The sequence below is a fragment of the Theropithecus gelada genome, chromosome 3 (assembly GCF_003255815.1).
Source record: "Theropithecus gelada isolate Dixy chromosome 3, Tgel_1.0, whole genome shotgun sequence".
NCBI lineage: Eukaryota > Metazoa > Chordata > Mammalia > Primates > Cercopithecidae > Theropithecus > Theropithecus gelada.
Window position 1 is genome coordinate 147,054,441 of NC_037670.1, and position 26,704 is coordinate 147,081,144.

The window sequence follows — 26,704 nt, forward strand, 5'->3', positions numbered from 1 at the left end:
ATAATTCAGAAACAGAAAGTCAAATGCAGCATGTTCTCACAAATGGGAGTGAAACAATGGGTACACATGGATATATGGAGAGGTGGGGAATAATAGACACTGGAGACTCCAAAAAGGGGGCAGTGGGAAAGGACGGTGAGCATTGAAAAATTACTTACTGGACATGATGTTCACTATGCAAGTAATGGGTACACTAAAATCCCAGACTTCACCACTAAAATCCCAGACTTCAACACTATGCAATATAACCATGTAACAAGACTGCACTTATAACCCCTGAATTTATAAGAATTTAAAAAGAAAACAACTTCCCAATTTGCCATTTTATATGTATGCAAACTAGTCAGCAGTCACTTAAGCAATGGGAAAGGAGGGTGGACAGGTGAGTATGAGGTTGAGAACTCTCTGTGATACATTTTCATATGCTCAAAAAATCAAATAAATTCAGAAAAGTAAATGACACAGGAAGATGGTGGGGAATAAGGTCAGGGTATGGAACGATTCATGGGCAGAAAGGAGGTTATGTGACTTGTTCGTGGCCTCATGGCTACTGTGGCAGAGCCAATACCTGAATTAATGTCTTCAAAATCAGGTTTCAAACTTTTCAGTTTGTCATGCTGAACAACCAACTAATTTGAATCTTGCACTTCTGATCTAAGGACTTCTTGATTCATACAGTGCATATAATACAAACTATCAGGGAATAAGAGTGTTTTCTCATACCACTGCTAAAGGCAACAGAGGTAAGTATTTTTTTCCAGTTTTACTGAGGTATACTTGACAAAATCATATATATTTACAGTATAAAACATGATGTTTTAATATTCATCTGACATAGTTTTTGTGTGTGTATGTGCTGAGAACATTTAAGATACATTCTCTTAACAAATTTTCAAGTGTATAATTCATGATTATGAACCATAGTCACCATGCCATAAAACAGACCTCTGGGACTGATTCATCTTAACGAAAACTTTGTAGCCTTTGACCAACATCTTCCCATTCCTCATCCCCTCCAAGCCTATGACCCTGGTAACCACCATCCTACTTTCTGCTTCTAAGAGTTTGGCTTTTTTAGATTCCACATGTAAGTGACATCATGTGGTATTTGTCTTTCTGTGCTTGGCATATTTCATTTAGCACAATGTCTCCCAGCTTGATTAAATGACAAGATTTCTTCAGTTTTTAAGGCTGAATAAAATCCCACTGCATACATGAAAGAAATGCTCAACATCGCTAATCATTAGGGAAATGCAAATAAAACCACCTCACACCTGAATGGCTATTACCAACAAGATAAAAGATAAGAATGCTATTATCAACCAGATAAAAGATAAGCATTGGTGAGGATGTGGGGGAAAAGGAACCTTTGCATACTGTTGGTAGGAATGTGCATTAATATATAGCCATTTCAGAAAACAGTATGAAATTTCCTCAAAAAAATTAAAAATAGAATTACTATATGATTCAAAAATCCCACTTTAAGGTATATATTCAAAGGAAATGAAATCTGTATATAGAAGAGATAACCGCACTCCAACGTTCATTGCAGCTTTACTGACAATAGCCAAGATATGAAATCAACCTAAATGTCCATCCATGAATAAATGAATAAAATGGGATATTCTAAAGTGATTTTGAATAGCTCTGAGATACACAGGTGTTATTTTATTAATTTAGTGACTAAAAGAGATTAGTAATAAACTTGAGAATGTTTCAATTTACTTCTATTTTAGGTAGAAGACTAAACATACTAGAACTTCACTCACTATAGGATCCAAATTGTACAATATTCTATAATTGTTCTTCCAGTTTATTACTTAATTAGAGATATCAGGCATCCAAACAAAAGTAACTAATTCTACTTCCTAGCATAACTTTGCATAGGAGAAATGAAACTGAATTAAGCAAATTTCAGATTTATTCATTTGTTCACCTATCCCTCCAACATTAATTGGACATATACTGTCAGTCAGAAACTGCTAGACAGCTGCTGTTGCTAAAATGGATAATATGTCCATGGTCTTGCCCTCAAAAGGATAACAATACAGTAGATGCCACTATGAACTGGAAGAATTTAATTTGCATCTTTATGCCACAGTTGCTTTATCTGGAAAGTGAAGAGATTGGACTAAATGAGCTGCAGTATCCTTTTAAACTCCAAATTCTACTAACCAATAAAACAGAAATAGCTCGAAATAGCAATAAGTTTTGTTTCTTAATTAATTATGGATAAAATATAGTATGAATTATACAAAAAGTAAAATAATTTATCTAGTAGTTTTTCTTCAAAATTCAGCTGAATATAAAATTTCAGTTTCACTGACTTAGGAAGTACCGTTTGCAGCTAACTCAATCCCATCAGCACCTTGAAAGATAACCTCTACCATCCCACCATTAGATACTCAGCTTTTAATTTATATTTAAAAAGGCACTGACTATTCTGGCTAGGTGGTTTGTTTTATTTGTCCTAAGGATTACAAAAGCATTGACTTTGGTGTGATGCACACATGCAGGACACCCTACCATTTTCCTGAACATCCCCTTTTTTCTTCCTGAAACAATTCTGATTTTGCTCAAAGCAACAATTGTTAAATAAATATACAATTTTCTAAACCTTTTTTGAACCTAAAGATGACTACGTGACACTAGTTTAAAAGATAACTAACCATTTAAAAAATGTAAAAACAATGTAGTGTGTGTTTGTAACATATGTAAAAGTACAATGCATAGCAATAACTCAAATGATGGGAGGGAAGAACTAGAGGTATAATATTGTAAGGTTCTTAAATATACATTAAATGCTATAATATCACTTGACTTAGCCTCTGATGAGTTAAAACTACATAAAATAACAAGACGTTCATCAGTAAAAGGGCAACAAAGAAGAAAAACTAGAATCTTAAATAACATTCAACCAAAAAAAGCAGAAGAGGAAAAAGGAAATAACAGAAGAGAAAGAAAAAACATCTAAATGACAGATTTAAGTTTAACCAAATCAATATTCATATTAAAATATAATTTAAATATCCCAGTTAAAAGGCAGAGGTGTGTCAGAATGGATAATAAAGACACAATTATATGTTACTTCAAGAAATATAGTCTAAGTGTAAAGAAACAAATACATTAAAGAATGGGAAAAATATAACATGCTAACACTAGTCAAAAGAAAGCTGGGGACTGGGCACAGTGGCTTATGCCTATAACTCCAGCACTCTGGGAGGCCACGGTGAGTGGACTGCTTGAGCTCAGGAGTTCGAGACCAGCCTGGGCAACATGGCAAAACCCTGTCTCTACAAAAACAAAAATAACAACAACAACAAAAATAAAGCTGAGGCAGCTAACATAAAGTAGTTTTTGAAGTAAAGTATACTACCAGGGATAAAGAAGGTCATTTCATAATGATAAAATGTCAGTTAATGAGAAGGAAATAATAATCCCATCTGATAAGCTGCCATATCAGATATTCAAAAAACGTGACGCCAAAAAATGATAAAACAAATACAAAACTATAGCAAGGTATTTCAATACCTAATAGCTATATTATATAATATTTACACCAAATAGCTCAATGGGACAGAATAGAGAGTCCAGGAATAGGCTTACAGATATACAGACAATTGATTTTTCACAAAGATGTTAAGTAAATTTAGTGGAGAAAACTTTTCCACAGACTGTGCTAGAACAACATATTCAAAGAAAAACTTTGATCGATATGTAGCTCTAGATCCAAAAATTAACTAAAAATAAATCAAAGACTAAATGTAAAAATCTAAAACTATACAGCTTCTAGAAACAAAGGAGAATTCTAACTTTGGATTTTGTGAAGATTTCTTAGATACTGCACCAAGAACATGAGCCAAAAAGAAAAAAAAATCATAAATTGGACTTAATCAAAATTAAAAATTTTTGTTCTTTGAAATATGATTAAGAGAATGATAAGACAAGCCAAAGACTGAGAGAAAAGTATTTATATCATACTCATAAAGAATGTATAAGTAATACGATCTTTCCAAATTCAAAAATCAGAAAACAAGCAACCCAGTTAAAAACTGGGGAAAATATTTGAACAGATTCTTCATAAAAGAAAAGCTGCAGATAGCAGAAAGATGCTAAACATCATTAGTGTATGTTTTTGCTAAGTGCCAATTAAAACCATAATGAAATAACAATATACACCTATTAGAAGGCATTAGTACAGTGTACATGTCTAATATTTGTTCTACCCGGGACAGAGGAAAACCTCTATTATTCTGAGGAAATAGTAAAGTGTCAACTACTTTTACTATAATCACCCACATAGGACACCATGGAGGTAGCCGTGCATAACATGATCAGCCCCTATAAGTGGTGAGAAGGAAAGAAATACTTTCCTCTACCTCTACAGTGAAGACCCAGGCCAACTTCTCAGAGAATGACCAAGGCAGACATACCGAGCAACAGCTTTCAAAGTCAGGCATTGAATGACAGGTAGAAACCTGTAACACTTCAAAGCACATGATTAATAAGCCAGACCTAATTAGAAAGAATTTGCATCTTATGAGAATTAGCCCTGGACCTTTCCCTGTCTGCGCTCCTGCTTCGTCGCTGGTGTGGTGACTGAGATATGACTATAAAGTCTTATGAAGAATTGCTATCTGAAAGGATTTAAGCCAACTGTAGCCAATACATATAACTGGACCACGGAATTAAAATTTTGTCTCTAATTATCTAGTTTATAAGTAGTTATCATGGAACTTCTAATAAACTTACGAAGTAATAGATCAGGAGTAAATTAAAGATGTTTTATTGAATAACTATACTAGTTTTTCACAAATAATTACAAAAAATTACTACAAATCACTTTGGGCCTTTCCTTAACTCCCACAGGCAAAATTTATATGGAGGATTTAAAAAGAATGCCAGCATTATACATCTACATGTGAATGAAAAAAACATTAGAGAAGCTCCTAGTGAAATCACAATCACAGGTATTTTTCTTCAATTTGAAAGCAAAATTTAATGGCTAATTTTATTGAAATAACACTAAATGACTGATGCTTTACCTAGTGAATTAATATCATATACTGCAAGATGGAATTGAAATTCTTTTCCATCCTATGTATGTCTAATTCAACTCTTCATATATAGGAGACTTTTATATTTGTGGTACAACTTTTCTGAAACTTAAAATCACAGAAAAGTTATCCTTCCTCCTTAAACCCTTTCAGATAGCAATTCTTCATGAGACTTTATAGTCATATCTATGCTTTCCCCATCCCCTTGGAAGCAGAGGACTCAGCATCCTTCTGTATATACTGAAGATGTGGTACCAAGGCCACGAACTCAATCTATGAATGGACAATAGGTTCCTTCTGTCTGAAGAAATGTTTTTACAACAACATTTCTAAAATGAAAAAAAAAGTTATTTTGGCAAACCCTTCAAAATTGTTTTGTACTCAAGATGACCCTTTACCAAGTTAAAGAGTTACCCAGGAGTATACTACCCAATATTTCACTCTGAAAGACTGAATGGAAAGTGCGTTGTCCACAAATAGATGTCCCTTGGGGCTACTATTTAGATTTTTATATGGCTATGTTAGGTAAAACTTGCTTTTCAAGTTTTCCAGGACAAAATTATCTTCATTGTGATGAACTATATACTTTGGGATGCTTGACTGGTCAGCTGTTTACCTGCTAGGACATAATCTTAATTGTTTCCTGAGAAAAAATCCTTGTTCTGCCTCCAGGTATTCCCTTAGCACCTGGTGGAGGGTTGGCCACCAATTCGGATGAAAAATCTCCATATGCCACCTCTATTTCCGTAAATAGGTATTTGCATCTGCCATCCACAAACAAAATTTGCATGCCAAGTACTCGCCAAATAATATAACCTTCAACTGCCCAATGTCTATGAAATTTGAGCTATCATTTCACAAACCTACATGTTATGATATTTTTATTACACTCAAGAGTCACTAGGTTCTGAACCTGTCTGCACAGTAGTTTCAATGATACTATTTGTACCAGTGCTTCTCAACTCTGTATGCACTTAGCATCCCCTTGGAAGTGTTCAAAATACTCCCTCCTTGGCATACCCCAAACCAACTAAAGGAAATGCGTGGACCAAGAAATTGAGTCTTTTTACAACTTTCTCTCACCAGGCACAGTGGCTCATGCCTGTAATCCCTACACTTTGGGAGGTTGGGGTGGGAGGATCACTTGAGCCCAGGAGTTCAAGACCAGCCTCGCAACATTGTGAGATTCCATGTATATAAAAAACAAAAAATCGGCTGGGCATAGTGGCACACACCAGTAGTCCCAGAAACTTCGGAGGCTGAGGTAGGAGGATTGCTTGAGCCTGGGAAATTAAGGCTGCAGTAAGCCATGTTCTCTGGCCTAGGCAACAGAGTGACACCATCAAAAACAAAACAAAACAAAAACAAACAAAAAACCCTCTTCAGGCAGCTCTTTTTCTAACAACTGTCAGAAAGAATGTTTTCATAGCAACATTTCTAAAATTAAAAAATCATTTTGGTAAAATACCCAAAATGCACTTTCTGGTCAAGAATACCATTCAACAAACTAGTTACCAGGAATATATTACACAGTAATTCATTCACAAATAAAAGTGCCCTGGTAGCCAGATAGTACCCTAAGAAGATGCAAATATTTTATAAAATGATATAAACTGTATATCTAAAAGGACTATGTACAAAAATACTAAACTGTGCCACTGTACTCCAGCCTGGGAGACAGAGTGAGACCCTGTTTCAAAGAAAAAAAAAAGTATATTTCTCAACTAAGAAGTGTTGATACATATGTAGACTGTTAGTTTCTAAATTCCATCATCACTAAAAACAACCAGTGCTAATAACAGGCCTGGGGCAGGGAGAGTACCAGTTGAGCCTCTAAAATTTCATGTCTCAGAAAGCAAAGACCAATAGGTACATGATTTAAAAGAAAAAAAAAATACTGGTGCTGTTGGGAAAAGTTTTTAAAAAGGAAAAGGAAAATAGTAAAGGAACACACTATTTTGCATACACACAACTTTGATACAATCTGATCATGAAAAAGAATAACAGACAGACTATAACACACAAATTTTTTTTAAATCCATGAATCTTTAGCTAAAACACTGAGTGAAAGGTGGTTGGAGAAACTCTCATAGTAACACCCCACAACTTATTAAAATCAAAACAAAAAATGGTATCTTTATGATGGAGAGAACTGGCAGATGCCACCTTAACCAAGTGATAATACTTAATTAAAATCCCCAATACTGGGAAAAACTGTCAATCTATAACTTTTGATAAGATGCATTGAGAAGCATAAAACATTATGTAGCTGGATTCTTGCCAAAGATGTTTACCTGAAACCAGTCATGAAAAAAATAAGACAAATCCAGAATAAAGAACATCGTATAAGACTAATGTGGATGCTTAAAAAATCATTATAATACAAGTAAAAAAAAAAAGGTGGTAGGGGCATCTAAAATAAAGGAGACTGAAGAGCCACAAAAATCCAATGCAATGTATGATCCTGGATTGTATCCTAGATGGGAGGAGAATATCAGCTTTTATAGACATGTTGGGATAATTAGGGAACTCTGAATATTGACTGCATACCACATATTTCTGAATCAATATTAAATTTATTTGGCATAATGAAGAAATTGAACTGACGTAAGGAAATGTTCAATTCTTTTTCTTTTTTTTTGTTTTCCTTTTTTTTTTTTTTTTTTTTTTGAGACGGAGTCTCACTCTGTCACCCAGGCTGAAGTACAGAGGTGCGATCTTGGCTCACTGCAACCTCCCTGTCCTGGGTTCAAGCGATTCTCCTGCCTCAGCCTCCCAAGTAGGTGGGATTATAGGTGTGCAGCACCACACCCAGATAATATTTGTATTTTTAGTAGAGACGGGCTTTCACCATGTTGACAAGGTGAACTCCTGAACTCAGGTGATCTGCCTGCCTCAGCCTCCCAAAGTGTTGGGATTACAGGAATGAGCTACTGCACCTGGACAGAAATGTTAATTTCTTAAACAGTATATGCTGAGGAATTTCATAAAATATTTAAAAGCCTTTATTATAAATGTTTATAATAAACATTACAGACATTTTACATTTTAGAATAATTTAAGATTTACAGAAAAGTTGCAAAGATAGTATAGAGAGTTCCCGTATACTCAATTTCCCTCAGAATGAACAGCATGCATTACCATGGTACATTTGTTAAAACCAAGAAACTTACATTGGCACATTACTATTAATTGAATTCCAGATTTTATTTGGATTTCACAAGCTCGTTCATCAATGCCTTCTTTCTGTTCCAAGGTCCAACCCAGGACAGCATATTGCATTTTGTTGTCATGTCTCCTTAGTCTCCTCTGATCTGTGACAGTTTCTCACTTTTCTTTTTTACGACCTTGACAGTCTGGAAGAGTACTGGCCAATTGTCCTGTATAATGTCACCAATCTGTGTTTGTCTGATGATTAACCTGGGTTTTGGTGGGGTTTGCGGCAAGAATACCATAGGGGCAGTGTCCCTTCTCAAACCATAGTAGAGAGCATAGGATAGCTACATGACATCAGTGGTAGTGGTTATCTTCATCACTTGGTTATCAAGAGAGTATTGGCAGCATATGTTTCCCTCTTATGTTACTTAGGTCTGTTTCTTTTCTCATCACCCCTTTCAGTGGAGCTATGTCATATCTGTACAGTACAACTAATTTCATCTGTCTCAGTCTGTATTCTATGCTGGCATCCTTTTGATGCTGCTGGTTGATGTGTACATTAGGGAAGTGTGTATGTTCATACTACTGTGCATACATTAATGTACATTCTTTGTAACATAAAGTTCTATAGGTCTTGGCAAATACAAGTATGCATCTGATATGGTTAGGCTTTGTGTCCCCACCCAAATCTTATCTTGAATTGTAATTCCCATAATCCCCATAATTTCCACAGGTCAGGGGAGAGACCAGGTGGAGGTAACTGGATCACGGGGGTGGTTTCCTTGATGCTGTTCTTGTGATAGTGAGTGGGTCTCAGGAGATCTGATTTCTTTCTTTTTCTTTCTTTTTTTTTTTTTTTTTTTGAGATGGAGTCTTGCTCTGTTGCCCAGTGGTATGATCTTGGCTCACTGAAACCTCTGCCTCTCGGGTTCAAGTGATTCTCCTGCCTTAGCCTCCTGAGTAGCTGGGATTACAGGCGCCCACCAGCAAGCCTGGACAATTTTCTGTATTTTTAGTAGGGATAGGGTTTCACTGTGTTGGCCAGTCTGGTTTTGAACTCCTGACCTCAGGTGATCCCCTGCCTTGGCCTCCCAAAATGCTGGGATTACAGGCGTGAGCCACCGTGCCCGGCCTGATCTGGCAGTTTTATAAGCTTCTGGCATTTCCCCTTCTTGCACTTATTCTCTCTCCTGCCACCCTGTGAAGAGATGCCTTCCACCATGACTGTAAGTTTCCTGAGGCTTCCCTAGCCATGCAGAACTGAGTCAATTAAACTTCTTTTCTTTATAAATTACCTAGTCTTAGGTATTTCTTCACAGCAGCGTGAGAATGGGCTAATACTGCATATAACACACAGTACCATACAGAACAGTTCCTTCACTCTAAAAGTCCCCTGTGTATCCCTTTCTGGCTGACAACCTACCTCAGTTTAATTCCTGGCAAACTTGCAACTATCGTTTATCCCTATAATTTTCTAGAATGAATGGAATAATAAAATATGTCATCTTTTGGGTTTGACTTCTTCCATTTGCATTTACATTCAACTATGCCACTGCATTAATAGTTGTTTCTATCATTGAATAGTATTCCATTTTATGGATGTGCCATGGTTTTATTCATTTGCCGACTAAAGAACATCTTGGTTGCTTCCAAGTTTTAGTGATTAAGAATAAAGCTATTTAAACATTCACACACAGATTTTTGTGTAGACACAACCTTTATAAACCCTTTGGTAAATACCTAGGAGTACAAAATTTTGGATTGTATAGCAAGTCTATGTTTAACTTTATACAAAAAACTGGCAAGTTGTCTTCCAAAGTGACTGCACAATTTTGCATCACCACCAGCAATGAGTAAGAGTTTCTGTTCTGCATTCTTACAAGCATTTGTTATTGTCAGTTTTTCTGTATTTTCACCATTTTAGTAGGTGTACAGTGGTATCTTGCTGTGGTATAAACCTACTTTAAGTGCTCTGTTGTTCGCTTTCAAATTTAAATGCTACTGAAATTTTTAATTTAAAAAACTTCATGTTAAAAACCAAGCTCCCCAAATATACTATTCATAAAACCTTATCTACAGATGTCAGATCATGTAAGCCTTTTTGTTTTAACTTAAAAGAAGTTATTTGTTCTAATTAGAAAAGTATATATATATACTTTTGTATATACTTAATATGTATATCAACAATATACATTATTGGTAATGTATGCACATATATATATATACACGTGTGTGTGTGTGTGTGTGTATATATATATATAACCAATAGCTCTACCATCCAGAGATGAACACCAATTTTTTTCCAATTCTGTGTGTGCACATGTGTGTTCAGATTAAAACACATGTAAAGACCTAAAGTCTAAAGCAGGTATGAGTCTACAATGTTTGAGGAAAAGAAAGAAAGCATGGTGTAAGGAAAGAATGACAGTAGGCAAGGAGGTTGTAACAGAAGATGAATTTGGAGACAGAAGTCAGTTCATGCAGATCAGGGATTCTCCAACTTTGGTGTGTCTTAAAATCATTAGGAGGGCTTATTAAAACAGAGGGTAGCCCTGCACCCCTAGGGTTTCTGACTCAGCAGATCTAGAGTGGGGCCTGAGAATTTGCATATCTAACGTGCAGGGCCACACCTGAGAACTCCTGTCGGGCCTGCTACACTATAATGAGTCTGATTTTTAGTCCAAATAAATTGGAAGACATTGGAATATTTTAAGGAATGTTGTGATTTGTTTTGAATTTTAAATAGATCATGGTGACTGAGGTGTGAAAGTCAAATCAGAGAGGACAAGGTGGTAAATGGGAAAATAGTAAACAGACTCTTTATGTGAAATGATGGTGCCTTGAATTAGCGTAGTGGGGATATTAATATATGGATGGATTCAGAACAAATACAGTAAAAGCTCAGAAAAGTTGCAAATGGATCTGGCGCTAGGGTGAGAAAAGGAGAAACAAGGGAGATGTCTAGGTCACAGGCTTATTTAATAATTGCCTCTATGGAAGGCTTTATGGGGATATAAGTCATAAGTTCTATTTTGAAAATATGTGGTTTGAGATATCAATATACAATTGGAAATATTGCGTATGGAAGTTGGATACACAAATCTGAATCTATTTGTAATCAATTTGTAAGTCATTAGACACAAATGATATTTATAATCTTGGAACCTATTGAGGTCTTTAGTACACATTAATGGTTCTCAGGCAGGGTTGATTTTGTTCCACCCTCCAGGAGACATTTAGCAATATCTGGAGACATTTTTTATTTGACTAGAGGTTATGGATATTGTTAAACATCATAAAATACACAGAAAAGCATCTGACAACAAAGAATTTCCCTGCTCAAAACATCAATAGTGCTAAGGTTGGGAAACCCTGCAATAGACAGAAAAGTTGTCTTTCTAGTATGAAGAGAGCAAGGGAGCATAAGCGGTTTTTCAGATATAAAATTGCATCGAATATATATATATGTCACTTATGTGTATATATATGTCACTTATGTATCAAATTTAGAAACTGCTTAACTATATTATTTGACCAGCTGATAAACAAATTAAAAATAGCTCAAGAGTTACTTATAGCATTAGACTTAAAATGGCTGCTGTTAAATAGTGAGATATAATTACAATAAGAAAAGTAACATTAATTTTACCTTTAAAATATAATAGTTTAAATGAAAAACTCTGAATAATAAGACCATATGCTGTCTCCAAAGCTCTTGTATTAGATTATGCTACCTGTACACCTTTGTTCAATGAAAACAAACGCACAAATTCATAAGCACATGACTGAATGAGCAGTAACACAGCTCTCTTAGGTATTAACAAATACACATATCAAGAAAACGGAAGAGAAAATCTGGATTATGAATGCAGACTCAAAATCTCTGGAGTGTAGATACAGACTTGCAAAATCCCTAGAAATGGAAAAATTCCAAGAGTGTAAAAGAGGTAGAAGAAGAGGTTCTGAAACTAATAGAAATCCTGACTTCAGTTTTTTAAAAGAATTCTAGTATACAGAATAATCCTAGCATCTTTTTGCATCTAGCACTGTACAAGTAGTCCATTAATACCAGAAATTTTCAAGTAAGACTTCTGAAGGTTTTATTTTCTGGAAAATATCTCTGAATACAGTCTTCAGGTCTGGGTAAGATAGATTCACATTACAGAGGTTGAGTGTGGTGGCTCATGCTTGTAATCCCAGCATTTTGGGAGGCTGAGGCAAGTGGATCACCTGAGGCCAGGAGTTCAAGACCAACCTGGCCAAGATGGTGAAACCCTGTCTCTACTAAAAATACACAATTTAGCCAGGCAAGGTGGCATGTGCCTGTGGTCCTAGCTACTTGGGAGTCTGAGGCATGAGAATCGCTTGAAGCTGGTAGGTGAGTTGCAATGAGCTGAGGTTATGCCACCGTACTCCAGCCTAGGCAACAGAGCAAGACTCTGTCTCAAAAAAATAAAAATAAAAATAAAAGTAAACAAACATTAAAAAATTCACATTACAGAAGACATCTTTATATAGCCTACTCAATTAGAACACTTACTTCATTTGTAAGTCTGAAGATGACCTTTCACACAGATTTACCTAATGTTAATGCTTTTACTGCCAGCACAAGCTGAGTATAGTAAGGGTATACTGAGATTAGAAGGTAAATACATTCTAGGTATGAAGAGGTGACTACAGGAAAAGAACAATTTAATGTTAAAAGATGTGAGAGAAAGGCCTTTTCATGGGGAAAACGGAAAAGATAAAAGAGATAGATGCACTTTGGAGATGTTCTGTGATTAATCACAATGAACATGAAGAGCAGATGACTTCAAATATAAAGATGATCCTTTGAACCCAGGGACAGAAATACATTACATGAGAATTACCCTTTGAAGGTGGCCAGCACCATTTACATTCAATGGCCAGTGGAGCACACGTGTGAGAATGACCGAGTTGGTGGCAAGGAATTTGTATTTACCCCTTACACAACCAAATCCTATCACAATACTTTCTGTGTTACAGACAATTAGATTTAATAAATTAGAGGTGTAAACTGGGCTTGTGGAAAATAACAAATGATTTTATGTAATTTATGAACATAAAGTTCACATACTGCATACTGGTCTACCTTAATGATGAATCTAAAGAAGTTAAAACTGTTCTACCCTGGACACACAGGCTGACCACAACTCACCCTTCCCAGTTCTTTATCTTCCAGGGCCAGAACTCCAGTGCTTTCTGTGAAGAGTTTCACTTTGACCACAGGCCGAGGATGGGTGGTGGTGAAATCTCCTTGAGTCCCCCATCTGTAATGAAGCAACACAAGTGTTTCTTAAAATGCAGTATTAATTTTTTTCCCCAAGGAGATGTGTCTCCATAGAAAGTAAATTAAACAATACAGAATCTTCTGTGCTCAATGAGCTTTTTATCTTTGCTTTTGTTTCTAGCAGATGGCACAGTCAAGAAGGAAAAGAACAATAAGCTTTACAGCTTGTAATAGTTACTCAGCTGTTCAAAAAATTAGCATGTTGGACTACAAAAAATAGCATGTTATGAGAATTTAGGTTAAGGTAAAGCAATATAGTTGTAGCTATTGAAATCTATTTATTAATTCAAATGCAAATTATAGCACCATTTTTACTGGCAGCTGGGAAAAATTGCTCAGAGTTTGTTTACATAAGAGATAGTTTCTCAGAAAATGACTTTTATATACTAAAGACTTTACCCCATTTCTTTTTGACAGGCCTTTATTAAACATTATCTTTTTTTAAAGTAAGCATAATTATCTCAGATCTATTACTTTATATGACTTTTAAAGCTCCTGTCAAAAAGAAAGAAATATGCATCATAAGAATCTGAATGTTTTGTAGTTAATTTCACACTACATTCTCTTGGAAGGGAATAAGTCTGTTGATATCTGGCTTTTAAAATCATCACAACAAAATAACATGTTTTCTTGGCTTGTCTTTTAATTAATAGCATCTTGTCTTTACTGCAGACCAGTTCATTCTAGCTGATTTACAAACTTAACTGGCACACACCTGATATTAAAAAATCTTATCAATATTTCTCACAACTCTGTGAGATCAGATGCAATGAAACAGCACAGCATGAAGAAGATGCCATTGAGCAAAATACCACAGAAGAGAAAAAAATGAGATTTAACAAAATACAGATTCATGTTAAAAATAAAACAACAAATAAATATCAATTTTCTTATGCTGTCTTGAAAAAACAAAACAATTCACCATTTTCATGGAGCTGTCTATATTTTATTTTATAAATCTCATTCAGAGAGCTTACAACATACAGAAAACTCAGTAAAGCAAGTGTAATAAAAATTGAACAAAAAATTGTGATTGCCTTCCTCTCCTATTACAGCATTTATAAATGTGTACAGTAAAGCAGAGACCATTTCAATGACTGAAGAAGCTAGCATCTAGATGAAGTCTGTTTTTTTGAAACATCATATGCCAGAGGGAAGAGAAGATTCAATTAGGGAAGAAAAGCAGCTTAATTTCTATTTTAGACTTCCAGAATGGGGTTAGCAAAGAGTCTTTTTGCCATTTCATATAATTAAGATGGTTTACATAAAGCAACAGTAAAATAGAAAACAAAAATAGATTCAGAACCAAAATAAGGCATAAAGAAAAATTCTCAATTTAGTGTATGGAATCTCAAGCCTTGAATATAGTCAGGCAATCTGGTTAACAGCCTGGGAGCTAATTCTCATGACGTACCCTTTTTAATTTAATGTCACATGGTTAAATTTAGAAGACTAATAACCTTGGGAGACATTTTCTTATAACTGAAGTAGAAGATTTTTGATAGTCATATAGAAACAGTCTAATAATTTTCTGTAGAATTTGCTTTTCAAAATTCTCCCCATAAAACTTCTATGTACTACATTGATATTTTTTCTTTTAGTTTCAAAATCCTTTGAAAGTATTTATACTAAATGTTCATTTGCAATTCCCAACCTTCTGCAATACATGATTCTTCAAACAGAAAAGTGAGCTTTGTCTTTTAACCTGGCCCTTCTGAAATGCATTCCAATTCCACTTTGCTGGATAGAATAAGACAAATAACAATGAATGCGGGGGAAGAAAAAAAACTGTTCACTCATGGTTCCATGAACTTCCAGAAAACTATCTTTTACCTTTGATCCTTCACAGACAAGTATATTCAAAAACTATTCCACAATATTTATCACTATAGCACATTTCTCATTTATACATTAGAATATTTTTATACAACGATATATTTTTAAAGTGTCCATAAAATGAGATTCAGTTAAAGAATAATGATAAAGTGAAAACCAACATTCCTGCCATTCAGGTAAAATGGGGAATGTACTAGAACATCAGGAAAGCCCTCGTGTGCCCCTGGTCTCATCTTCCTCTCCTCTCCACCCTCACTACTCTGAAGTAGCTAGCACCCTGAATTTTATATTTATCACTCCCTTGAATTTCTTCTTAAAGGGAATATTTTCAATGTTTTACCTCGAAGTGTGATAATTGCTCTAGGTTTTTGGTAGATAGTCTTTTATAGTTAAAAGAAATTCCCATATTTATTAGACACACACATAAATATATCAGAATATATGTGTGTATATATGTAATATATGCATATAATATACACATAATATATAAAAAAAATCACAATTATATATGGAGATATGGTATGTATATACATATATACATATCTCATTCATATCGCATACATCACAATATCATATATAACATAATCCTAATATACATACATAATATACATAATAATATATACATAACATACATTAATATATACATCACAATATCATATACATATGTATATAACATATGTGCATATATACATACATTTGCACATATAGAAAGATCCAGAAATGAGTGCTCTAGTTTATCAAACATTTCCCTACATTTATTGAAATAATCTGTAATTATAGACTACTCTATTGTCTTCCTTTCTTGAGATAAACTTAATTAAAAAAAATATTCGAATGAGTAGGCTAATAATTTGTTCAGCCTTTTATATAACGTCCATTATTGAGACTAGCCTGTAGATTTACTTTCTTGCGTTCTCTATGTTTGGTTTTATTGAATAAGTTGAAAAGTGCTATATTTTTATTATCCGAGTTTGTCAAAAAATGATAATTATCTGTTCCTATAACTCACCTATTAAACTGTTCAAACCTGATATTTCTGTATGGGAAGATACTTGCTAATGAAGCAATTTCTTTATTAGGTGTAGCTATAGAACTACTCAGGTTTTCTCTTTCTCCTTGAGTGAATTTTGATAAGCACTAAGTTTTATGTTATTTATTTTGTCTACGTTTTTCAAAAGTACTTTTACAAAGTTGTGAATTTTTTTATCTTTGAATCCTTATAGCATCTGTTATGTCTTTCTTCATTCTTAATGTTTTATTTTTTCCATTTTTAAACGTGACAGAGGTTCGTCACTTTTATTGTTCTTTTCAAACTCCTGTCATTTGACTTTGACGATCCTCTCTACTTCATGTTTTTTATTTTATTACGTTCTGCTCTTTGCTACATTATTCCAATTTATCTATTTTAACCCTGCTGTTTAAAATTTTAAGTTGAATGCATGGTCATTAATTTTAAGCCTTTCTTCCATTCTGGGCAAGCATTTGTGACTATAAATTTGCTTTAAACCCTTTACCTACAGCACTTCATAAATTTGCCAAGTGCTGTTTTTACTATTATTCAGCTGTTTACAGGTGTGATTTAGAATTTCTCTCTACATATATCTTTTCCTTTTTCTTGTTAAGTTCTACTTTTATTACGTCAGATTAGATAGCACAGCCTGCATAATATTGATCATGTAAAATAATTGAAATGGGCTTTAACTTCCTGATTTTGTGTATAAGTTTTCCATGAGAGCTCACAAAGAAAAAAAAAAATCTCCATTATGGGTACATTATTGTATTTATGGCCAGAAGTTCTACTTTGAAGGTTTAGGACTTCTGAGTCAAGGGGAGGAAATGTTAATGACCAATTACTGTGAAATGAAGAAGGCTTAAATAATGTGTTCTCAGGCAAAGGAGAAGCTGAGGTACAAGAATACCAGCAGATCCTGACTGTAGCAGGCAGGAAGACAAAGCTTTCACTGACATTCAACAAAAATGTACAATTTTAAAGGGGTGCATAAATAGTTATATATAAATATTTATCCTTGTATCCTGGAATGTTGGGATTTATTGTTTCTTTATAAGAAACTATAAATAAGAAACTTTCTTATAAGGAAAATATAAATCCCAACATTCCAGGATACAGGCATAAATTGACACCAATTTGATAATTTCTTCTTTGGGAAATAAAGTTGAAAAGACACAGAAGATCATAAATTCTAGAATGAATAAATTAAAAACACAAGCCTCCCTGATCCCCCACCCGGCCAAAAAAAAAAAAGAAAAAAAAAGGGCAGGAAACGAGTAAAGAAGATAATAGGCCTATCTTCAATATTCAGCAAGATGCCTCCTTATTTCCTACTTAATTGGCATGTTTAAACCCTCTCAGTAATTAATACCAGTTATTGTCTTCCCATTTTCTCAATATTTTATGATAAAAGAATACATTATCTTGCTGTCAGTTTGTGTTGACTCAAAACGAATTGCCTTTCTCCACTTCTCTGAATGTATTATTTATGAGGATTCAGAATTCCAAGGTAAATGTTCGAATGAATAAAAATCTACAAAGCACTTTTACGAGAACAGCAGGACTTCCTGGCTCTGAAACACAGGGTAATTCATATACCAACTGAAATAACTGACATTAATTATGTATTTGCTATTAAATAAGGGGTACTGGAAATTTGTATCAGGAGCCAAAATACATGTTCATATCTTTTAACCTAGTAAGGTTATTTCTAAGAAGTTATCCTATCAAAATAATTGTAAGTATTAAAAAGATTATAAGCAGAAACATATTCATGACAGCATTATGTATAACAGTAAACACTTAAGCAAGAGAAATATAAAATATTAGGGGAACGATTATGTAAATTATGGGGCATGTGATGAAATATTTTGCTGCTATTTATAATGATGGCTATAATGGCAACATAAAACTAAGCATGATATAAAGTAAACAAAGGGAGGATACAAAACTGAATGTGTACATTTCATTCATTTAAAAAAATGGAGTACCTTTATGTGGCAGATGACATTCTAGTGTGAGCAACCAAAGTCCCTATCCCTTGGAATTTCTATTCTAATAGGAGATTTTAGATAACAAATAATTATACTGTAACATGTATTCCTTCTCACCCCTGCCCTGCCTTCTCAACAGGCTGGATAGTTCCATGGTCTCTTATAGTAGCTAGAGCACCTGATATAACTTGTGCCCACTTTTGACCTGTCTGAAAGTCGATAGTGATATGAAATGACAGTTTTAATTTTTCACATGTCCTAAACTTATTTGGGTAATAAATCAAATATATTTATAAAATTATATAAACTTGGGTTTGGTTTTGAGCTTTATGTTCTACAGATCACTCCTCAGCCGTGTTACCCTGTTTTAACTATTGCAGCTTTGCAAGATGTTATGACATCCGTTAGAACACAAAGAAAACAGACATTTTCATCTTCTTTCTATTCAACAAAAAAGGAAGGGAGGAGGTGTCTCTGTTAAACTCTGTTCTAATATTTATTACTGGAATCTTAAACTTTTTTCTTCTTTGTGTAGAAAAAACACACATTCTTTATTTCAGCATTTTATATATTGGGGTACTAACGAATATCTATTTCCTTTATATTGTCTGACTATTGGGCGTATGTAAGAAAGTTATGGCTAAACTCTATTCATGTTACAAATGATTGCATTTCCAATACAGTGAGTGCTTTTAAAAATTATTTGTCACCAAATAACCAATTAACTCTATTAAAAAGATTAAAATTATCAAATAAAAATGACATAATTACAAATGCATCACTAAGTTTATAACAGAAAACATTAAATAAGGATTCAGCAATAGGGATACAAATGAAAGCCTATAAAGAATTACAAATAATTATTAAGATTTCTCATGTTGAATTTTTTTTTTTTTACTTTTAGTTCCTGGGTACATGTGCAGGTTGTGCAGATCTGTTACATAGGTAATGCATGCCATAGTGGTTTGCTGCACCTATCAACACATCACCTAGGTATTAAGCCCAGCATGCATTAGCTATTTTTCCTAATACTCTTCCTCCCTCCATTCCACCCCGTGACAGGCCCCAGTGTGTGTTGTCCCCTCCCTATGTCTATGTGATCTCATTGTTCAGCTCCCACTTATAAGTGAGAACATAGTGTTTGGTTTTCTGTTCTTGCACTAGTTTGCTGAGGATTATGGCTTCCAGCTTCATCCATGTACCAGCAAAGGACATGATCTCATTCCTTTTTATGGCTGTATAGTATTCCATGGTATACCACATTTTCTTTATCCAGTCTGTCACTGATGAGCATTTGGGTTGATTCCGTGTCTTTGCTATTGTGAATAGTGCTGCAATGAACATACGTGTGCATGTATCTTTGTAAAAGAATTTTAAATATTTTTTTGGGTATATACCCGGTAATGGGATTTCTGGTTCTACATCTTTGAGGAATCACCACACCATCTTCCACAATGGTTGAACTAATTTACATTCCCATCAACAGTATAAAAGTGTTCCTATTTCTCTGCAACCTTGCTAACATCTGTTGTTTCTTAACTTTTTAATAATCACCATTCTGACTGGCGTGAGATGATATCTCACTGTGGTTTTAACTTGCATTTCTCTAACGATCAGTGATATTGAGCTTTCCTCATATGTTTGTTGGTTGCATGAATGCCTTCTTTTGAACAGTATCTGTTTATGTCCTTTGCCCATTTTTTAACTTTTTTTTTCTTGTAAATTTATTTGAGTTCCTTGTAGATTCTGGATATTAGATCTTTCTCGAATGGATAGATTGCAAAGATTTCCTCCCACACTATAGGCTCCCTGTTCACTCTGCTGACAGTTTCTTTTGCTGCGCAGAAGCTCTTTAGTTTAATTAGATGCCATTGTCAATTTTTGCTTCTGTTGCAATTGCTTTTGGCAATTTTATCATGAAATCTTTGCCTAAATTGTATTGCCTACATTTTCTTCTAGGGTTTTTATAGTTTTAGGTTTTACATTTAAATCTTTAATCCATCTTGAGTTAACTGTTAATAAGGTGTGAAGAAGGGATGCAGTTTCAATTTTCTGCATATGGCTAACCAGTTTTCCCAGTATCATTTATTAAATAGGTAATCCTTTCCCATTGCTTGTTGTCAGGTTTGTCATGATGAAATTTTTTAAACAATTCAACTATAAATTATCATTCTCAAAATGTAGCCATTTTAAGATTAAAATGATATAACAGATTCTTCCAAGAATAGAATAAAAGTTTTGGTTCAAAACTCAAACAACCAGTATTTATTTGGTAGCATTGATTCTGATATTCCCTGGGAAGTAGAAAATCTTTCCAAAAGTTTCCTGCACTGGACTTTAAGTAGGTCTAAGGTCTTTCTGCTGTCCTATGGGAGATTTGCTGAAAAAACTGACTTTGGATTCACTCAATTCATGAAAATGAGTAAGGACTGCGTTATTTTCATTGACTCATATTTGGTGAGAAGATAGATGGGCACCTCCCCCAAACTCATTATGATGAGTCAGGAGGAAATAAAGATTCTTGAAAACAGGATAGTGAGTTGATCACAAAGGCCTGATGGTATCCTCAAGGATGTCAAGCAATATCATTTTTAACTGCATGCCTTCTTGAGAACTGGGAGACAGGAAACTTGCCTGACTGAAAGCACACAACTGTGTCTCTGCTCTTGCAGCTATGTTTATGCCAATGAGCTCTAGTATCCTTTAGTTTCATTGAAGAAACCTGTATGTGTTGGTGTCTTTCTATTAGTCATTGTCCTGCACATAATGGCCACATATACTCCAAAGCCATGCTGAAGCCCTGGGAAAATGTGTATGTAAAACAGGTATATTAATAGATGTGCAAAATGTACCAAGTAGACACAATATCCCACTCTTACTAATAAACAGTATTGTCTCCTTTTAATTGAATAATGTAATAACCTCTGAAAATTGGGAATTAAGTTTAACAGGAGAGAGGGGGGCGGAGCAAGATGGCCGAATAGGAACAGCTCCAGTCTCCAACTCCCAGCACGAGCGACACAGAAGACCGGTGATTTCGGCATTTTCAACTGAGGTACTGGGTTCATCTCACTGGGGAGTGCCGGACGATCGGTGCTGGTCAGCTGCTGCAGCCTGACCAGCGAGAGCTGAAGCAGGGCGAGGCATTGCCTCACCTGGGAAGCGCAAGGGGGAAGGGAATCCCTTTTCCTAGCCAGGGGAACTGAGATACACAACACCTGGAAAATCGGGTAACTCCCACCCCAATACTGCGCTTTAAGCAAACAGGCACACCAGGAGATCATATCCCACACCTGGTCGGGAGGGTCCCACACCCACGGAGCCTCCCTCATTGCTAGCACAGCAGTCTGTGATCTACCGGCAAGGCAGCAGCGAGGCTGGGGGAGGGGCGCCCGCCATTGCTGAGGCTTAAGTAGGTAAACAAAGCTGCTGGGAAGCTCGAACTGGGTGGAGCTCACAGCAGCTCAAGGAAACCTGCCTGTCTCTGTAGACTCCACCTCTGGGGACAGGGCACAGTAAAGAATAACAAACACAGCAGAAACCTCTGCAGACGCAAACGACTCTGTCTGACAGCTTTGAAGAGAGCAGTGGATCTCCCAACACGGAGGTTGAGATCTGAGAAGGGACAGACTCCCTGCTCAAGTGGGTCCCTGACCCCTGAGTAGCCTAACTGGGAGACATCCCCCACTAGGGGCAGTCTGACACCCCACACCTCACAGGGTGGAGTACACCCCTGAGAGGAAGCTTCCAAAGCAAGAATCAGACAGGTACACTCGCTGTTCAGAAATATTCTATCTTCTGCAGCCTCTGCTGCTGATACCCAGGCAAACAGGGTCTGGAGTGGACCTCAAGCAATCTCCAACAGACCTACAGCTGAGGGTCCTGACTGTTAGAAGGAAAACTATCAAACAGAAAGGATACCTACACCAAAACCCCATCAGTACATCACCATCATCAAAGACCAGAGGCAGATAAAACCACAAAGATGGGGATAAAGCAGGGCAGAAAAGCTGGAAATTCAAAAAATAAGAGTGCATCTCCCCCGGCAAAGGAGCGCAGCTCATCGTCAGCAACGGATCAAAGCTGGACGGAGAATGACTTTGACGAGATGAGAGAAGAAGGCTTCAGTCCATCAAATTTCTCAGAGCTAAAGGAGGAATTACGTACCCAGCGCAAAGAAACTAAAAATCTTGAAAAAAAAGTGGAAGAATTGATGGCTAGAGTAATTAATGCAGAGAAGGTCATAAACGAAATGAAAGAGATGAAAACCATGACACGAGAAATACGTGACAAATGCACAAGCTTCAGTAACCGACTCGATCAACTGGAAGAAAGAGTATCAGCGATTGAGGATCAAATGAATGAAATGAAGTGAGAAGAGAAACCAAAAGAAAAAAGAAGAAAAATAAATGAACAAAGCCTGCAAGAAGTATGGGATTATGTAAAAAGACCAAATCTACGTCTGATTGGGGTGCCTGAAAGTGAGGGGGAAAATGGAACCAAGTTGGAAAACACTCTTCAGGACATCATCCAGGAGAACTTCCCCAACCTAGTAGGGCAGGCCAACATTCAAATCCAGGAAATACAGAGAACGCCACAAAGATACTCCTCGAGAAGAGCAACTCCAAGACACATAATTGCCAGATTCACCAAAGTTGAAATGAAGGAAAAAATCTTAAGGGCAGCCAGAGAGAAAGGTCGGGTTACCCACAAAGGGAAGCCCATCAGACTAACAGCAGATCTCTCGGCAGAAACTCTCCAAGCCAGAAGAGAGTGGGGGCCAATATTCAACATTCTTTTTTTTTTTTTTTTTTTTTTTTTTTGAGACGGAGTCTCGCTCTGTCACCCAGGCTTGAGTGCAGTGGCCGGATCTCAGCTCACTGCAAGCTCCGCCTCCCGGGTTCACGCCATTCTCCTGCCTCAGCCTCCCGAGTAGCTGGGACTACAGGTGCCCGCCACCTCGCCCGGCTAAGTTTTTGTATTTTTAGTAGAGACGGGGTTTCACTGTGTTAGCCAGGATGGTCTCGATCTCCTGACCTCGTGATCCGCCCGTCTCGGCCTCCCAAAGTGCTGGGATTACAGGCTTGAGCCACCGCGCCCGGCCTCAACATTCTTAAAGAAAAGAATTTTAAACCCAGAATTTCATATCTAGCCAAACTAAGTTTCATAAGTGAAGGAGAAATAAAATCCTTTACAGATAAACAAATGCTTAGAGATTTTGTCACCACTAGGCCTGCCTTACAAGAGACCCTGAAGGAAGCACTAAACATGGAAAGGAACAACCGGTACCAGCCATTGCAAAAACATGCCAAAATGTAAAGACCATTGAGGCTAGGAAGAAACTGCATCAACTAACGAGCAAAATAACTAGTTAATATCATAATGGCAGGATCAAGTTCACACATAACAATCTTAACCTTAAATGTAAATGGACTAAATGCTCCAATTAAAAGACACAGACTGGCAAACTGGATAAAGAGTCAAGACCCATCAGTCTGCTGTATTCAGGAGACCCATCTCACACGCAGAGACATACATAGGCTCAAAATAAAGGGATGGAGGAAGATTTACCAAGAAAATGGAGAACAAAAAAAAGCGGGGGTTGCAATACTAGTCTCTAATAAAACAGACTTTAAACCATCAAAGATCAAAAGAGACAAAGAAGGCCATTACATAATGGTAAAGGGATCAATTCAACAGGAAGAGCTAACTATCCTAAATATATATGCACCCAATACAGGAGCACCCAGATTCATAAAGCAAGTCCTTAGAGACTTACAAAGAGACTTAGACTCCCATACAATAATAATGGGAGACTTCAACACTCCATTGTCAACATTAGACAGATCAACGAGACAGAAAGTTAACAAGGATATCCAGGAATTGAACTCATCTCTGCAACAAGCAGACTTAATAGACATCTATAGAACTCTCCACCCCAAATCAACAGAATATACATTCTTCTCAGCACCACATCGTACTTATTCCAAAATTGACCACGTAATTGGAAGTAAAGCACTCCTCAGCAAATGTACAAGAACAGAAATTATAACAAACTGTCTCTCAGACCACAGTGCAATCAAACTAGAACTCAGGACTAAGAAACTCAATCAAAACCGCTCAACTACATGGAAACTGAACAACCTGCTCCTGAATGACTACTGGGTACATAACGAAATGAAGGCAGAAATAAAGATGTTCTTTGAAACCAATGAGAACAAAGATACAACATACCAGAATCTCTGGGACACATTTAAAGCAGTGTGTAGAGGGAAATTTATAGCACTAAATGCCCACAAGAGAAAGCAGGAAAGATCTAAAATTGACACTCTAACATCGCAATTAAAAGAACTAGAGAAGCAAGAGCAAACACATTCGAAAGCTAGCAGAAGGCTAGAAATAACTAAGATCAGAGCAGAACTGAAGGAGATAGAGACACAAAAAACCCTCCAAAAAATCAATGAATCCAGGAGTTGGTTTTTTGAAAAGATCAACAAAATTGACAGACCACTAGCAAGACTAATAAAGAAGAAAAGAGAGAAGAATCAAATCGACGCAATTAAAAATGAAAAAGGGGATATCACCACCGACCCCACAGAAATACAAACTACCATTAGAGAATACTATAAACACCTCTACGCAAATAAACTGGAAAATCTAGAAGAAATGGATAATTTCCTGGACACTTACACTCTTCCAAGACTAAACCAGGAAGAAGTTGAATCCCTGAATAGACCAATAGCAGGCTCTGAAATCGAGGCAACAATTAATAGCCTACCAACCAAAAAAAGTCCAGGACCAGATGGATTCACAGCTGAATTCTACCAGAGGTACAAGGAGGAGTTGGTACCATTCCTTCTGAAACTATTCCAATCAATAGAAAAAGAGGGAATCCTCCCTAACTCATTTTATGAGGCCAACATCATCCTGATACCAAAGCCTGGCAGAGATACAACAAAAAAAGAGAATTTTAGACCAATATCCCTGATGAACATCGATGCAAAAATCCTCAATAAAATACTGGCAAACCGGATTCAGCAACACATCAAAAAGCTTATCCACCATGATCAAGTGGGCTTCATCCCTGGGATGCAAGGCTGGTTCAACATTCGCAAATCAATAAACATAATCCAGCATATAAACAGAACCAAAGACAAGAACCATATGATTATTTCAATAGATGCAGAAAAGGCTTTTGACAAAATTCAACAGCCCTTCATGCTAAAACGCTCAATAAATTCGGTATTGATGGAACGTACCTCAAAATAATAAGAGCTATTTATGACAAACCCACAGCCAATATCATACTGAATGGGCAAAAACTGGAAAAATTCCCTTTGAAAACTGGCACAAGACAGGGATGCCCTCTCTCACCACTCCTATTCAACATAGTGTTGGAAGTTCTGGCTAGGGCAATTAGGCAAGAGAAAGAAATCAACGGTATTCAGTTAGGAAAAGAAGAAGTCAAATTGTCCCTGTTTGCAGATGACATGATTGTATATTTAGAAAATCCCATTATCTCAGCCCAAAATCTCCTTAAGCTGATAAGCAACTTCAGCAAAGTCTCAGGATACAAAATTAATGTGCAAAAATCACAAGCATTCTTATACACCAGTAACAGACAAACAGAGAGCCAAATCAGGAATGAACTTCCATTCACAATTGCTTCAAAGAGAATAAAATACCTAGGAATCCAACTTACAAGGGATGTAAAGGACCTCTTCAAGGAGAACTACAAACCACTGCTCAGTGAAATCAAAGAGGACACAAACAAATGGAAGAACATACCATGCTCATGGATAGGAAGAATCAATATCGTGAAAATGGCCATACTGCCCAAGGTAATTTATAGATTCAATGCCATCCCCATCAAGCTACCAATGAGTTTCTTCACAGAATTGGAAAAAACTGCTTTAAAGTTCATATGGAACCAAAAAAGAGCCCGCATCTCCAAGACAATCCTAAGTCAAAAGAACAAAGCTGGAGGCATCACACTACCTGACTTCAAACTATACTACAAGGCTACAGTAACCAAAACAGCATGGTACTGGTACCAAAACAGAGATATAGACCAATGGAACAGAACAGAGTCCTCAGAAATAATACCACACATCTACAGCCATCTGATCTTTGACAAACCTGAGAGAAACAAGAAATAGGGAAAATATTCCCTATTTAAGAAATGGTGCTGGGAAAATTGGCTAGCCATAAGTAGAAAGCTGAAACTGGATCCTTTCCTTACTCCTTATACGAAAATTAATTCAAGATGGATTAGAGACTTAAATGTTAGACCTAAAACCATAAAAATACTAGAGGAAAACCTAGGTAATACCATTCAGGA

General features: G+C 36.1%; 1 protein-coding gene across 16 annotated transcripts in view; it reads right to left on the minus strand.

The window, feature by feature from the left end:
• Positions 1-26,704, minus strand: part of CADPS2 (calcium dependent secretion activator 2) — a 576,693-nt gene that overhangs the window by 256,046 nt on the left and 293,943 nt on the right. For all 16 annotated transcript variants that reach the window (XM_025379676.1, XM_025379667.1, XM_025379666.1 and 13 more), the window contains exon 7: positions 13,393-13,504. In XM_025379676.1, coding sequence (XP_025235461.1) covers positions 13,393-13,504 — 112 coding nt within the window. The remainder of the gene's footprint in view (positions 1-13,392; positions 13,505-26,704) is intronic.